This window comes from Lichtheimia ornata (genome assembly GCF_029851405.1).
Source record: "Lichtheimia ornata isolate CBS 291.66 chromosome Unknown scaffold00014, whole genome shotgun sequence".
Classification (NCBI taxonomy): Eukaryota; Fungi; Mucoromycota; class Mucoromycetes; order Mucorales; family Lichtheimiaceae; genus Lichtheimia; species Lichtheimia ornata.
This window is the reverse complement of record NW_026695334.1, coordinates 1-15889: the sequence shown is the minus strand read 5'-3', so window position 1 is coordinate 15889 and position 15889 is coordinate 1. Positions and strand designations below refer to the sequence as shown.

Genomic DNA, 15889 nt, shown 5'->3' with positions numbered 1-15889 from the left:
GGGGAAAATGGAAATGGATAATGTTGCATGGTGTGAGAATATGGTTGTTGATCATGGTGTTGTTTGCTTGGGCGTATTAGGATGATTCCTATTATGTAACCTTAATGGGGGAGTGATGATAGAGAATGTGAGCGAGTATAGTGAAAGTACAACGCCCAATAATGTGAAACAGTAATTGTTGCAACGATACATCCATATACGTTGCATCATGGGTGCGATCATCAAAATAGTAAATCTATCCCGTCATCATCATGGATAGACTTGTGGTCATCCTTAGACGTCCACTTTGATGAATCTTTTTACACAGGGGGAAAGGAAAGAATGAATGATGAGGATGCAGCTTATTGACCCACAGTGAATGAATCATTATGTCCTGATGGAAACGAGAAAGTAAGCAATTGTGCAACAAATACAGCATGGTTTGGTCTGAATCCCTATATCCCTCCGAAACTCGCCGCAGAGCCAAGAGAGTGTTAGCATATACGTGTGCCTACTTAGTCAATATCGGGCTCCCCGTCATTGTCGTTTGGTTTAGCCTTGGCTCACTCTGCTTTCTTGTGGTGTGAATGGTGCGGTGATGGGATGTTGCTGTGTCCACATACTATACCCATCCTTTGTGTATTGACTCATAACGCTGTTGCTAGTGCTAAGGAGAGTTAGCTCCGCATGCTTTCTCCTTGGCAGCCATCCATTCGCCTCCCACGACGTGCTGTTCCATGCATAGATTAAACCCACACACATGGATGGGTTGCCTACAAGTCATTTTGCTTCTCCTGCTACGTGACCTGATGTCATTTTGTGTGATGATGGCCTATGGTACGTTAAGACGGCGCGACACTAGTCTAATGTCGATTGGGTGAAAGTGAGGGGGAGATGGAAAGCAAACCATGAATAGCCTTTTTGGTGTATAGGGCGATATGAGAGGCACATAACACACGATAAGCATAGTCATCCAAGGCTTCTGATTGGCCCCAAAATTTTTAGGTGGCCGCGGACGCGTGAGTGCACCAGCCGAAAAGGTTGTAAAGTGAGAGAATTGAGAGTTTCTTATTCCTTTTCTTTCTTCTTCTTATATAACAAACCTCTCGGTTTTCTCTTACTTTCATCGTATCCCACCTTTTTTGACCCTGCTCAACAACTTTTCATAATGGCCAAGGAAAGAACCACTAAGAAGTCTACCGGTATGTCTTATGGACATGGGTTACTCATCATAATGACCCCATATTCCTATTATAATCTCCCCTCGTGTTTCCTTGATCATTCGCACACGCTCACACATACCTATCCCTCTTTTTAAAGCCAAGAAGATCTCTCCCTACAACAAGTTCATGAAGGTAAGTTGCTTTTTTCTCTTTGTTCTCTTGCTTGAACAATGAAATTAATCACATGGGGGCTTGATTAATAGGAAGAACTTGCCAAGGTCAAGACTGCCAACCCCGGCATTGCTCATAAGGAGGTAAGTATCATTTGCTTGTGAGACGTAATCATGGGCAACCGCGTTTTTCTTGTTCTTTTGATTGAAAAAGTAACAAGAGCGCGCTTGCGTGCTGTGCACGCGCGTTGCCCAATGTACGCGCGTCCCTTTTACTAGTAAATTTTTTTCCTCTAACGCACTTTATTTTCTCTCCCCTTTTTTTGCGCCCTTGTGATAGGCTTTCAAGAAGGCGGTAAGTCTTTCTCATCGGGATGGTTGATTTATTGACGTGACGACAAATCGGCTGATCATTGTGTCATTGAATAGGCTCAAAACTGGGCTACTTCCCCCGACAACCCCAAGAACAAGAAGGAAGAGTCAAAGTAGGCGCGCATTGTTTCATCGTTTCCCCCCTCTGTATCGTCTTCTCTATTTTTGTCTCGACCCCTTTGACTGTAATCGTTGCATACAATAAGTAAAAAGTCAAAAAACAACTTGCTGATGACTGTGTATCTTCCTTCTCTTGTGTTGAAACGCGCTCATGCCTCTCTATTGATTTCGTTTGGCATCACATGTACCATGAAAAATGGCGATCTATGCACCCTTAGCCCTCCTTGTTTTGCTCACAGCTATCTTTTTTTTGTCATACAACTATGCCACGTACGCGGTAGTGTCACCATAGCAATGTAACAATGAGAAAGCTATTACCCCACGCATACCAAAGCAATAATAACAGATGTCGTATTCGATAAAAGCAAAAGTAACGTTAAATCCCTCATGCAGTGATCGACGGCATGGTTGTAAGTCGTTTGCTGGATATAGAAGACAATGCTGATCATTATCGATAAGGCGTACTTCTCTCACACCCATGCATCCACCCATTCATACCCTTCATGGACATCATGCCAATCGTTTCATCGAGCCATTAGTATACCTCTCTTTTCTCTAATTCCCTTTGATCCCTCTTTTTATTGTTTAATCACCACTAGCACAGCCTCTACAGCCACAATGTACACATTCAACCTTTTTGCCTTCTTCTAGTTTCTCCTTGGGGACACGACAAATACAAGTGGTGCCAAAGTTGGTATCGCGTGGCTGGATGCAACGGAGACAGCACAGCTTCTCAAAGCCCGGCTATATAGAATTGGATGATGAGTTGGATGTCATGATCGCCCATAGCAACAACGCAACAACACAATACCTTCTTCCACTTTGCAATAAGATTGGCATCCGCATACTTGTTCTTGAGCAAGTAGTCATACAGCTCCCTTGAAATGGCTTTACGCTTGTAGAAGAGATCGTAAATGTACCGTGATCGTTGATGGTGAATGCGGAACACGGGCCATGAGCTTTCCACTATCCGTTTTCCTTCGTGTGGTTCGTTCTCGACTGAAAGGTGAAAGAAAAGCCCATTGTGGTTAATCGCCATCCTGTGTCTTGGACGCTCGTTTGACAATCGATCACTCACTCTCTTTCATCTTCCTTGCAAATTCTTCTAGCGTTGGCTCGATGTCGTCAAAGCCCTCTGGAGGCCGTTTTGTTCTCTGCGTCCTGATCTTTGGCATACTGGAGGAACGAGGTTGTGGAGCCGGTTTTGGAAAGAAGAGAAAGGTGTGCGTCTGCAAGTAAAGCGATATACACAGCTTCAAGTCGTTCCAAGGCGGTGACTGCGGCACACATTGACATACTTTTCCATCCCACACAAGCATACTTACTCTACCATCCCATAATCATAGATGACTTGACTTGTAATTGTCCATAAAAGCTACAATAAAACATATCCAAATCAATGATGTTAATAGTAGGAGATGAAGGATGTAGCCATCTGTGAGTAAAGCATTCATCAAGCCCGCTCTGAAAGTGGATTTTTCTCATCCTCCTGCTACCTCCTCCTTACAAAGTTGCGCCTGGATGAATTGACGTAATGGTGCGCTTAAACCATTTCTCACTCTCATCTCCCCCTTATTTTCCCTCAATGCTTTTTCGCTACACACCACGTGGCACACAAGTAAACATTTACCATTCAAAGGATATCGAAAGCGGCGCAAGACCCATAAATGCAGTTTATTATGCACACCATGTGAGAGATCTTAAGACTTACCCGGAAATCAAACAACTACTCGAAAAGCTCAACCTTGTTTCGGTCAGTCATCTGCTGCAGAATCGGAGCTGGTGTTGTTCATGGTGTGGGTCGAGACATGGATAAATGCATATGTCGATCAACATCATGCGGGGTTTCCACTTGTCTTCTTCATCATCAGCCAAGTAAGCATTGATTCGGTATAAGGCGGCATATGCAAGATGCTCAAAGAGAGGGAGACAAGTCTCTGAGGAGAATGTGTACCATGTGTGTGTGTATATGGCTTATCTACGCACTTGTGTGAGAAATGACGTATTCGAAATTTCACGCAGTTGCTGCGTTGGTCTATACAAGTTGAGTCACCGCTTCTGCATAGCAACAAGGAAAAAACGCAACTAAACCTCACACCACAGCTACTGGCTGGGTATGAGATGATAGCATTCCCCCGCCCGCCTTGCTATTGAAACAAGCCGATAAAGATGTCAAGGTTGACATGAATGCCAAGATGTTGTTCTTTGTATGGGGGAGGATTCTAGTTCTTCTCATGCTGTAATAACCAATGTGGCCTGTGCAGATGATGGATTACCGAAAAGGATAGAGTTGCAACTTACTTTCAGCACACCGAGAAAACATGCGTCCTAATGAAGCTTGCTTAATTAACACGCTGCTCGTAGATGATGGATGTTTTCGTTCGACGCCTTACGTGGATAAATTTAGTAGATTATTATTGTTATTGTTATGGCTGCTCCCAATTTACATCAGCTGCAGCAGTTAGCCGTCATGTATCTGCTTACGGCGAAATTGCCAAGTGAGCAGCAGCATCTATATCAGGAGAGGAGCGGGATAAGGATGTTACCGAGAGGAGTGCAGTGCAGCAGCAGGATTACGAAGCCATGTGCAATCCACCAGGTGGGGTGTCTGGTGTAGCCGTATATTAAAATAGATCACAAATAACTATCGCTACCTTTTTTAAGAGTATACCCATCCAAGGAATGATTGGATAGCCACTTTGTGTGTGCACATGGGTACATAAGTTTGTTATACTTGCTTTTATTCCACCGAGGGATGGGGATAATGAGGAAGTACAAGGGAGGTTAACATAGTTTTTCCCTCTCTCATGACATTCTCGCTGAGATGGAGTGATGAACGGAGCCATTAGCTTCATGCGTGACCAGGGCGCTTTTGTAACACATTGCCATGATATGCAACGATTGCAAAATAAGGGGTGCGATATCCAAGTTGTTAAACAAAGAGTAGGACATGGTTTACTTGATAAACATACATGCTGCATATACATGTCCATTATGTTATCGAGCATGATACCATGGTAAAACGCAAGGCATAAACTATTGCTGCTTTTGCTAACCCATGCGCACAACACAACACAGCAATTTGGGGGTTATGGGGGGTGGGAGAACAAGTGGGGGTCGCTGAGTGGAAATGGCATATATCGAAATGTTTCAGCCTGAACCAATGAATTTGGTTGTGCTGCCAACCCTTTTAAGCGATTGTTTGCTCTTGTTCCCCCCTGCTTCTTCTTTTCTTTCACACACACTTTTACATGTTCATAACGCACTCACCGATATAGTACACGAATCAACAACAACATATATCTGTCAAGCATCACATAAACATCTTCCCTCGTCTTTATTTCACGCATATTCAATCATCGTCTTCCGCTTCCCTTATCCAAGTAAAAAAAAGCAAATTATCTCCCATGGCCAACAAAACCGCACTTGCACGAAACAACAACAACGCTGCCTCTGACGCTGCTATCACCACTGCTTGTACTCCAAAGTCTCCAAAGCAACAACCCCGTTACAAGAAAAAGAAACCCCAGCATGCCAAGTCGCAGCAACATCAGCAAGCTCAGTCCGCCAAGGCTGCGGAATCCCCATCTGCTAAGCCCATCAAGCAGCAGCAGCAGCAGCAGCAGCAACAGCAACAAGATTCCACCATGGCGACATCAAAGAAGTCATCTGCCAACAAGTCATCTCGTCGTCGTCGTGTCAAGCAAGCCTTGACTGATGACTCTGTTCCCGAGCTTTCTGCCAGCAGTGGTACCACTTCGAGCAGCAGCAGCAGTGAGTCATCTGATGATTCCGATCATGGTCGCCGTCGTCCACAGCAACGTCGTAAGCAACCCAAGCAGGTGCAACAACAGCAACAGCATCAACGTGTTGGTATGGCAACCGCTACCAACAAGAGGTAATTGATTGATGATCATGATTGACTCTATGCTATGCATTTGCTTAAACGGGGTTTCTATTACAGAAACAATGATCGTCGTTCAAGTATCCAAGTGTACTGTGGTCCTTGTTTTAGTAATGCTCCTGCTCCCAGTGCGTTGCCCATGCCAGCTTTTCGTGAACAACCTAATCCTCATCTCCCTGTTCATGTCGCCGCTCCTCCTCTTCCTCCTCAACATCAACAACCTCCCATGACGATGATGATTCCACCTCCCATGAAAACCGCTTATCCTTTGGAAACAACCGATTTGTCCGAGATCCAACGTGGCCTTTGGTCCATGCTCAAGATATCCGCCTAGACGGTAATCCCCCATCCTTGTTTTGTTTGTGTTTGCATTGTCACTTTGCTTTCTTGCTTTTCGCTCCTCGAGCCTTTTTCTTCTTCTTTTTTCCTTTCTTCTTCTTTCATTGTACATGTTGTTTTTTGCTTTCTTGTTGGGGTTTGCCGTCTAGCAATCCTTTGTGATTCTGCATACACATTCACACACTCTCACTCTCACACTTTCACACCACACACTTTTTTGTATTATATACTTTTTCTTTTCGGCGTTCTGGAGAAGCAATCCTGTCATATGTTTAAGGATCTCCATCGCCATTTCCTTCTCTTTTTCTTTCATTCATCTTTTTTTTCTTCTTACACAACGCACTCGCCAGATCCATCGGTTTAGTTTCCACATCAAGCGATCTCAACCCCCATATTGAAGATCTTGGCCCTTGTTACATTGACCAACCAATTGATCCTCACAACGCACATCCAAATTACCTCATTACTGACACAATCGATTACTTCTCAACCACATCCACACACACTCTCTCTATCTCTCTCTTTCTCTCTAGCTATCTCTCTTCTCTCTCCCCATCTCTCTTTCTTTTCTCAACTATCTTCTACTTTCTGCTCTTTGCAGTTACTTCTCATTTCATCCTTTCAACAACTTTTCTTCCCCTTTATTTGTTTCCCCCAATGTCCCTTTCCCCAATTCACCCAATCCCCTAATCCCCTTTGCAATGTCCCCTTTGTGAAAAAATACAAAAGCCTTTTTTTTTGCGAATGCAAATTCATGCGCATAATTAGTGGGTGGTATTGGCTATTGTAAAGGTATACAAACATGCATGCATTTTGTGTGTGGGAGACTATTTGTACAAGGAGATACATTTTGTGTGAAACAGTGTATACATACAAAAGATGTGTGTGTGTGTGTGTGTGTGTGTGTGTGCGTGTATGGTTGAATGGTGGAAGATTAAACCTTGGCCAGCAAGTGTCGACCATGGATACGTATCTTTAGTGCCAAGATTAAAAGGGCACTGGCAATGCAAACCGATCCACAAAACACCTTGTATACAAGAAATGGTTCCCATTGACTGATGTTCTCAAGGCTGCTAGCCACGGATGGTCCAGCGTAAGCAGGGCTTGTGACGAATGTCACCAGTGCTAACCCTTCAGGAAATTGTTCAGGGACAATGGATTGAACGATTGGTGGCACTAGAAAATGGTAGTTTGGGGTTAGCTAAAAGGAGAAAAGATAATGACATATACGTACTGGTAGTGAGATACGATCCACCAAATAATCCAAAAACAACAGCAAAGCCAATAAGCGTTGCGTAGTCATAAGCAACGGTCCAAATGCAAAAGCAGGCAGCACCACTAATTACGCTAAAGATCATGCATGCATTCATGTTGCCAATACGATCGGCTAATGCACTAAAAAAAGCCGAGTATGGTAAGTATATACATATATCCAATCTCCATAGCAAACCTTACCCCACGGCAAGGCGGCCTATGAAGGTTGCACCCGCTGTAATAGAAACCAGGGATGATCCTTGTGTAGTTGACAATCCGAGTTGCGTGGCGTAGGCTGAAAAAGCGGTTGTTAACATTTGCATGTATCCTCCATCCCCCCTTCTTTCATATCTTACATGGCAAAAAATACAATGGGATGTTCATGTACACGACTTGCAAGAAAGCGGCAATACACCACAAGCTGAGGTTGACGTTTGCCTTGAGTAACTTGAAGCGGATCATACTACTAAAGGATTTAATGGATGGCACTGAAGCCAAGGTGGTGGTCGAAGGCAATGATTTTTGTGGTTTGGGCTTGACGAGGAAGCTGGCCAAGAGGTTGATACCAAGGAAGGCTGCACCAAGGATACGAAATGTCCTGCATCATGTCGTCAATAAAAAACTCACGTGCATGTTTTCTTTAAAGCGTACCATGATACGCCCAAGGTTTCATTCAAAGGTGTAATGACAAAGGGGAATGTGAGTCCACCAAGCCCACCGCTACTCATAACAATGCCCATGGCGGTTGTACGTCGATGGCTGAACCATTCTGGCACCGTTTTCGAAATTACCTGGGAACAAAAAAAAGACCATATTAAGCATTTACATGCATGAACAACGCTTTCATTGTGCTAGGTTACCAAAAAGAAGATGGAATAGCCGAGTCCAAAACAAAGACTTTGTGACAAATAGAGATGCCATACCTAGTAGGACCACGTAGATGAGTTGTCAATGTCAAATTTCTGTTTTCTGTAAAGTATACTTACTTGATGTGCCCATCCTGATGCAATAAGACCACCACTGACGAGGCAAATTCCCAACAAGATGGTGCGTCGAAATCCCCAGTTGGCTTCCAGCACACGTACCAAGGGCGCAAAAAATCCCGAGACAAAGGATGTGGTGGCACCAATCAAGCTGAGAGCAAAGGCTGTGCTCTTTGGTGTAGTCATTCCTTCCAATTGCCCATGGTGCACATAAAAGTTCAAAATGACACCTGTATTTCAGCCACACACATATACACATGTCAGTTCAAAAGCGATGTCGATCTCCCACCACCACCGTCAACCCATCCCTGCTGCCGCTATTAACCCCAAAATGCTCACCCCTAAAGTATGTATGCAAGGTTAGAATTAATACCGGGTACACATATAAAAGTATGCGAGGTCTTATAGCACTTACCAGCTGTTCATGGCACCAAAGACGGTAAACATGCTTAAAAAGGCGCCCAGCACCACAATCCATCCATAGCCACCATCGTCGTTGTTTTCATCGCTGCCTTCACTGTCTTCGTGGTGTTGATATTGTGTCTCTTGTTTTTTCTCCTTGTTAAAGTCGCCGCTATTAGCGTCTGACATGATGACAGTGGATGATGGCGATAAGTCACCGGATGATCGTTGGGATGTTGGCAACATGGTATAAATGAAAGGAGGGGAATACAGCACACAACACAGTCGCTTGTATATGGGGATAATAAGGAACGCGGATAAAGAAGATGTCTTTTTGGTTTGCTTGAGCACGTCGATCTTTCTTTCTTCTATTTTATAGTTCAAACTAGGATCAAGAATAGGGAGAAGCCGTTGTATACGAGAACAGGAGTTATAGAGAGCATCATCATGGTCAATGAGGAGGCCTGCTCTCTTTATTTCTGCGTGCTAGCTTATACGTTATTCCTGTCATTGCCGGTGATAAATGAACTACAGGCTACTAGCCTCATCCCTTTTTCTATTTGCTATACATAGAATGTTGCGATTGTGTATACTTTCATTCACGCCTTTGCACACCACAAAACATGTGGTATCTACTGCCATGATGGTTGATGGATATGGCATATGGGGGGTGTGGTGCGGGAGATGTATTTATGTATCCATGTTGGTAGAATTTTGACACAAAATACTAAAAGTCCCTGGCGTCGATCTTTTTTTTTCTCTTACAGCACAAAAGCTTGTAGAATCCCCTAAGCTTCAAGGGATGTCGATCTTGAGAATGCATTGTATGTTTAAGTGGCAGGAGGTCTTGCTTTATTACCTGTTCTCGTCGTAGACTCCCTCGAATAGCCCCCAACCCCTACTCATGGTTTGAATTTGACCGGTGGAAAAGCAATCTCGGAACAAAGAATGTACGATGTTTCTTTGTGTTTTCTTCACCAGCAATACTCATCTGATACCGAATACTATACACAATTGACCATTTCATGGATTTCAAGTTTGTGAGGGGAATACATACATGGAAACATGGAACCAAAATGAAACGGGTAGGATGAAAGGGATGTGTCTATCACCCACCCAGGCGTAGTGGGCTAGAACAACTCCATGTGAATGACAAGGAGACGGCTAAATATCTATGTAAGGCGACGAGATCATGATTCAATAATAGCGTGTTGGTTTTTAGGTTGTGATGATTGGGAAATGCATCACGTACGTCAGCTACCTTTTTTCTCACACAGCTTGTGGTGGCCATGTGCTTCATCATTCTTTGGTTTACATAATCAATGCTGCAACAACAAAGGCAAAGACCTGTTGTGAAACCCCAGCACCTCTTGCTATGCCACCTATGCGAGTGCGATTTTCTGCGTGTGATGATGATGCAGTCGCGAATAACAATGACCCACATTGAACCCTCGCAATTCTTTATCTCTTTTCTTCTCTTTGTTTCACCCGTTTGATATCCTATATCCCAATGTCCTTTGATTTAACGAACGATACACATCGCCGTTACAACCCACTCAATCGCACGTGGGTACTTTGCTCACCACACCGCACACAACGTCCATGGCAAGGTCAACAAGAAAAAGTGAGCCAAGAAAAGAAACCCGAGTACGATACCAATTGTTATCTGTGTCCTGGAAACACACGTGCTCATGGTGACAAAAATCCCGAGTACACATCCACGTTTGTATTTCGAAACGACTTTGCAGCATTAAGACCAGACCAACCATCCGCCAACCATGTCATGGATGATGACTTGCTTCGAGTACAAGGGGTGCGAGGCGACTGCTTGGTAGTATGCTTTTCACCACGTCATGATTTGACCATGGCTGAGATGGATGTTGACACAATCCTTGGTGTCATCCAACAATGGACCCAATGCTACCGTGATATGACAGCAAAAGATTACATCAACTACGTGCAGATTTTTGAAAACAAGGGTTCAGCCATGGGATGCTCCAATCCCCACCCGCATGGCCAAATGTGGTGCATGGAACGTATTCCTATCGAGCCACAACGTGAACTCGACTCGCTCAATGCTTATCGTGATACGCATCATGGAAGATGTTTATTATGCGATTATGCAAATCGTGAGCTCAAAGAAAAAGAGCGCATCGTTGTTGAAAATGATTCGTTTATGGTGGTCGTCCCTTTTTGGGCTGTGTGGCCTTTTGAAACCCTGGTGCTGGCAAAGACGCACATACAGTGTTTGTCCAAAATGACAGATGATCAACAACGTGAACTAGCAGATGTGCTTCGTCGCATAACGTGTCGATACGATAACCTCTTTGAATGCCCTTTTCCCTATTCAATGGGTATTCATCAATCACCTGTGCGAGGCAATCATGATGAAGCACACTTGCATATTCATTTTTATCCTCCTTTATTAAGAAGTGCTACTGTCCGGAAATTTCTAGTGGGGTAAGTTCTATCAACATTGCCAATAACTTGGGTATTCACCTTGTACATTTCAGATTTGAGATGCTGGGAGAGCCACAACGCGACATCACACCTGAAATGGCTGCAGAGAAGTTACGTGAACAAGAAGACGTCCATTACAAGCATCGTTCTTCATAGAGACAATAATCCTCGATATATACATATATAGTCATTATCATAATACTTCCATGTAAATAATTGCTATACTAGTGGCCCAGGATGCTGGCTTCGCTCAAAAACTGTTGATTCATTGTTGAATGGCTTAACACTACCTATAGAGTAATGATTTTACAATAAGCTTACACGTCTACGCAATCATCATCACATTACATACAATGTGCAGGAGCCTTCAACCCCTTTAAGATCCATAATTACAAAAAGAGATAGTCTTTGTAACAAGCTACCCTGCTCAATGGCGAACACCTCAGCTCATGAACAGTATACGCTGTTTAATCTCCCATTCGCTCATAGTCTTTCCTACATTTATACCCTCCCATTCCAAATCCTCATAATGAAGCTTGAAGTCTTTATGAGAACAAAGTTGATCACCATGATTGAGATCACTTTGTGTGAAAGTTACAGGTTCGAGAAGGGCAATCTCAATATCAAAGTTTATGTACAGTGTACATGGATTGGTAGGGGGGTTACACAGTGGGTTACACAAGTTGGTTCAGGAGTGCAGTTGCATAACTAATTCGATGTAATGCGCACAGACCTAATAGCTTGATTACGAGGGCCGTTCTCAGTTGAAGCCTTGAGCAGTGATCATTCTTATCGAGCCAAGAGTATAGGATATTGTTGAGGGTACGTATAAACAGTAATAGCTGTAGTAAGCGGGGTGGTATGGAGTGCACGAATTGGAGCGAACAGGAGGAACAAAGAGGCCATTCTTCTTCACTTCCACTTCACAACAAAAGGTAAGCTTGTCTCCATTTACAATCTACAACGCGTTAATTGCTGGCATTCCTTACAATGTACAGCGTCCATTGGGTTGAACATGTGGTCAACGGCGACACATTCCAGCTGCAGACATTCAACAGCAAGTACGCGCGCGATCTGCCCATGACTCAAGCTTCCATTGCAATACAACATGTACGTTCCATCGCTGCATTCCTTTATCATTCAAGTTGGACATTGAGATACTAAAGTTCACGTGTAGTTTACTATTCTCGCGTTTATACAAGATCCAAAGGGAGCGTCGTGTGTCGTGTGTATGCTTTCCATGGTTGTCGTCAGGGAGGGTCGCAACCTATTGTTACTATGGGTATGTCGACATGAAAAGCGAATGTTATTGTTACCTTACACTTCACTTACTGTAGCTTGGACACGTTGGATTATGATACCTGTGGCAGCAACAGGATACGGATCTCAAAGCAAGAATGCTGTATGGTTGGCTCAATGGTATGCGTGGTATTGGATCTACAAAGCAAAACATGTTAATTAACGAGCCTTGCAATGAAACAGCAGCGGCACCTACTGGATGGCATGGATATACGGTTTCTATTTGAGGCAAAGATGCTATTTAGAATACCACAAGGTAAGAGTGTTCATTATGATGGGATTGGTTGGATTCAAGTGGACTTACCAAACGCCATACAGTGGCAGAGCCTCTTTCGGCGATACTATTATTATCACAGCTGCACGTCAAGGATGTCATTGTATAGTACTATGCTCTCCTGGGGAATTTTGGCCCGGAAACAGTGTGACTCAAGATGCGATGGCAAGGCCAATTTGAAAAGGCATCCGCTGTGCGCACGGCCTCCATCCAAGTACGGCTATTGATTTCCTTGCCTACAGAGAGAAGGTGGATATCTCTTATGATGCCAATTTCAGGATCCAATGAGAGTATGGTACATATGGTGGCATACCTTGGCGTTGCAGGTTGATTATTGTATTGCCTTCGGATGGTGTATTTGGTTGCAATTCCTTGTGATCACCATGGTTCAGGGCGTCGTGTGCCTTCCTTACCGAGTTGTCCACAATGAGGGTTCTCAAGACGTCTTTGCATTGCCTCTTTTGGGTATGTTGACAACAAAAGCGTGTGGGTTGGTTTTACTTGTTATCTCACATTGCGTTTATGGTAGGTTGAACATGTTGGATGATGGTACCTCTGGCAGCAACAGGATACGGATATCAAAACAAGAATGCTGTATGGTTGGCTCAATGGTATGTGTGGTATTGGATCTACAAAGCAGACCCTGTTAATTAACGAGACTTACAGTGAAACAGCAGCAAGACAATATGGATGACATGGAGATACGGGTTTATTTGAGGCATTGATGCTATTGAGGAATACCACAAGGTAAGAGTGTTCATTATGATGGGATTGGTTCGATTCAAGTGAACTTACCAAGCGCCATACAGTGGCAGATCCTCTTTCGGCGATACTATTTTGATCAATCAGCACGTCGAGGATGTCATTGTATAGTACTATGCTCTCCTGGGGAATTTTGGCCCGGAAACAGTGTGACTCAAGATGCGGCCTCAGGGATTTAAAAATGCATCCGCTGTGCGCACGGCCTCCATCCAAGTGCGGCTATTGATTTCCTTGCCTACAGAGAGAAGGTGGATATCTCTTATGATGCCAATTTCAGGATCCAATGAGAGTATAGTACATATGGTGGCATACCTTGGCGCTGCAGGTTGGTTATTGTATTGCCTTCGGATGGTGTATTTGGTTGCAATTCCTTGTGATCACCATGGTTCAGGGCGTCGTGTGCCTTCCTTACCGAGTTGTCCACAATGAGAGTTCTCAAGACGTCTTCACATTGCCTCTTTTGGGTATGTTGACAACAAAAGCGTGTGGGTTGGGTTTGCTTCTTATCTCACATTGCGTTTATGGTAGGTTGAACATGTTGGATGATGGTACCTCTGGCAGCAACAAGACATTGATATCAAAGCAAGAATGCTGTATGGTTGGCTCAATGGTATGCATGGTATTGGATCTACAAAGCGAACCCTGTTAATTAACAAGACTTACAGTGAAACAGCAGCAAGACAATATGGATGGCATGGAGAGACGGTTTCTATTTGAGGCAAAGATGGTATTGAGAAATACTACAAGGTAAAGTGTCCATTGTGGAATTTGTCCCTTCAAGTGTGCTTACGAAAGAAATATTAGGTCTGGCTCTGGTTGGGCGATTATTTTGATCAATCAGCACGTCGAGGATGTCATTGTATAGTACTGTGCTCTCCTGGGGAATTTTGGCCCGGAAACAGTGTGACTCAAGATGCGGCCTCAGGGATTTAAAAATGCATCCGCTGTGCGCACGGCCTCCATCCAAGTACGGCTATTGATTTCCTTGCCTACAGAGAGAAGGTGGATATCTCTTATGATGCCAATTTCAGGATCCAATGAGAGTATGGTACATATGGTGGCATACCTTGGCGCTGCAGGTTGATTATTGTATTGCCTTCGGATGGTGTATTTGGTTGCAATTCCTTGTGATCACCATGGTTCACGGCGTCGTGTGCCTTCCTTACCGAGTTATCCACAATGAGAGTTCTCAAGACGTCTTCACATTGCCTCTTTTGGGTATGTTGACAACAAAAGCGTGTGGGTTGGGTTTGCTTCTTATCTCACATTGCGTTTATGGTAGGTGAACATGTTGGATGATGGTACCTCTGGCAGCAACAGGATACGGATCTCAAAGCAAGAATGCTGTATGGTTGGCTCAATGGTATGCGTGGTATTGGATCTACAAAGCGAAACCTGTTAATTAACGAGACTTACAGTGAAACAGCAGCAAGACAATATGGATGACTTGGATATACGGTTTTATTTGAGGCAATGATGCTATTGAGAAATACCACAAGGTAAGAGGTTCATTGTGGGATTGGTTGGATTCAAGTGAACTTACCAAACACCATACAGTGGCAGAGCCTCTTTCGGCGATTCGATTATTATCAAGGCTGCACGTCAAGGACGTCATTGTACTGTACTTTCCTGTGGAGCTCTACATGTTGTGCCCGGGGACAGTGCGACTCATGTTGCGGCCTTAGGGATTTAAAATGCATCCTCTGTTCGCACGGCTCCATCGTTTTACGGCTATTGATCTCCTTGCCTTTAGAGAGAAGATGGGTATCTCTATTGATGCACTTCATCGCGTCGATCCACAGGAGAGTACCGGTACAATGACGTTTCTTTGGCTGTGCGCTTTTGTTATTACTTTACATCCTGATGGCCTATTTGGATTCAAGTCTGCGGGTGGTGATTGCGTGATTCAGGTATGTAGGATTCTCATGCTTTTTGGAGACCTTTGGTGAAACGCCTACCATTATTTAGAGGGACCATTGCAGAGAGCTTCTTGTCTTTTGGTGCTTTGGAGTTTACAAGATCACAGCTATGATTGCTAAGTATTGTTGGATGAGTTTGGACAATTGTTTATGGTGCATCTTTTATAGGTGAATCATGTCAGCCATGAGGAAAAGCGCGTTTATCTATTGGTGTCGTCAATCTTTATTTCATTTCTGGTGGTTGGTTACCAAGCAACGGGCGATTTCTCTGAAGAGTGTCCGCCAATGCAAGTCTTTTGTGGGTGGATTGTATCAGCAACAAGTAACAACATCCATATCAAGCTTTATCCCATCATCTGGTTTTCTCGTTATCGGCAATACGGTGGGCGTCCTGAAATGAAGTTCTCTTAGCGATTGATCACATCAGCACCAAGGAACAATTTGTATATCTTTGATATCAGCAACCTTTCTATCTCTTGGTGGTTCTGG

The 15889-nt window shown here is 43.8% G+C and overlaps 7 protein-coding genes across 7 annotated transcripts; 4 read left to right on the top strand and 3 right to left on the bottom strand.

The window, feature by feature from the left end:
* Nucleotides 1-2389: 2389 nt before the first annotated feature.
* O0I10_003967 (uncharacterized protein) lies at nt 2390-2979 on the bottom strand (the record flags this gene model as incomplete). The annotated part of the gene is made up of 3 exons (XM_058484033.1): nt 2390-2548; nt 2616-2803; nt 2883-2979. 3 exons carry the CDS (start codon nt 2977-2979, stop codon nt 2390-2392), a joined length of 444 nt encoding a protein of 147 aa, XP_058345021.1.
* Nucleotides 2980-5211: 2232 nt separating this feature from the next.
* On the top strand, nt 5212-6042 carry O0I10_003966 (uncharacterized protein; the record flags this gene model as incomplete). Its single annotated transcript, XM_058484032.1, has 2 exons — nt 5212-5702; nt 5769-6042. 2 exons carry the CDS (start codon nt 5212-5214, stop codon nt 6040-6042), a joined length of 765 nt encoding a protein of 254 aa, XP_058345020.1.
* Nucleotides 6043-6981: 939 nt separating this feature from the next.
* On the bottom strand, nt 6982-8470 carry O0I10_003965 (uncharacterized protein; the record flags this gene model as incomplete). The annotated part of the gene is made up of 7 exons (XM_058484031.1): nt 6982-7223; nt 7282-7442; nt 7503-7596; nt 7658-7899; nt 7953-8092; nt 8162-8224; nt 8288-8470. 7 exons carry the CDS (start codon nt 8468-8470, stop codon nt 6982-6984), a joined length of 1125 nt encoding a protein of 374 aa, XP_058345019.1.
* Nucleotides 8471-8695: 225 nt separating this feature from the next.
* On the bottom strand, nt 8696-8932 carry O0I10_003964 (uncharacterized protein; the record flags this gene model as incomplete). Its single annotated transcript, XM_058484030.1, has 1 exon — nt 8696-8932. One exon carries the CDS (start codon nt 8930-8932, stop codon nt 8696-8698), a length of 237 nt encoding a protein of 78 aa, XP_058345018.1.
* A 1264-nt stretch (nt 8933-10196) lies between these two features.
* On the top strand, nt 10197-11302 carry O0I10_003963 (galactose-1-phosphate uridylyltransferase; the record flags this gene model as incomplete). The annotated part of the gene is made up of 2 exons (XM_058484029.1): nt 10197-11146; nt 11200-11302. The coding sequence occupies 2 exons, from the start codon at nt 10197-10199 to the stop codon at nt 11300-11302; spliced, it is 1053 nt and encodes a 350-aa protein (XP_058345017.1).
* Nucleotides 11303-13145: 1843 nt separating this feature from the next.
* Nucleotides 13146-14346, top strand: O0I10_003962 (uncharacterized protein; the record flags this gene model as incomplete). The annotated part of the gene is made up of 4 exons (XM_058484028.1): nt 13146-13184; nt 14043-14091; nt 14147-14228; nt 14286-14346. The coding sequence occupies 4 exons, from the start codon at nt 13146-13148 to the stop codon at nt 14344-14346; spliced, it is 231 nt and encodes a 76-aa protein (XP_058345016.1).
* Nucleotides 14347-15241: 895 nt separating this feature from the next.
* O0I10_003961 (uncharacterized protein) lies at nt 15242-15811 on the top strand (the record flags this gene model as incomplete). The annotated part of the gene is made up of 3 exons (XM_058484027.1): nt 15242-15391; nt 15450-15491; nt 15569-15811. The coding sequence occupies 3 exons, from the start codon at nt 15242-15244 to the stop codon at nt 15809-15811; spliced, it is 435 nt and encodes a 144-aa protein (XP_058345015.1).
* Between the last annotated feature and the right edge of the window lie 78 nt (nt 15812-15889).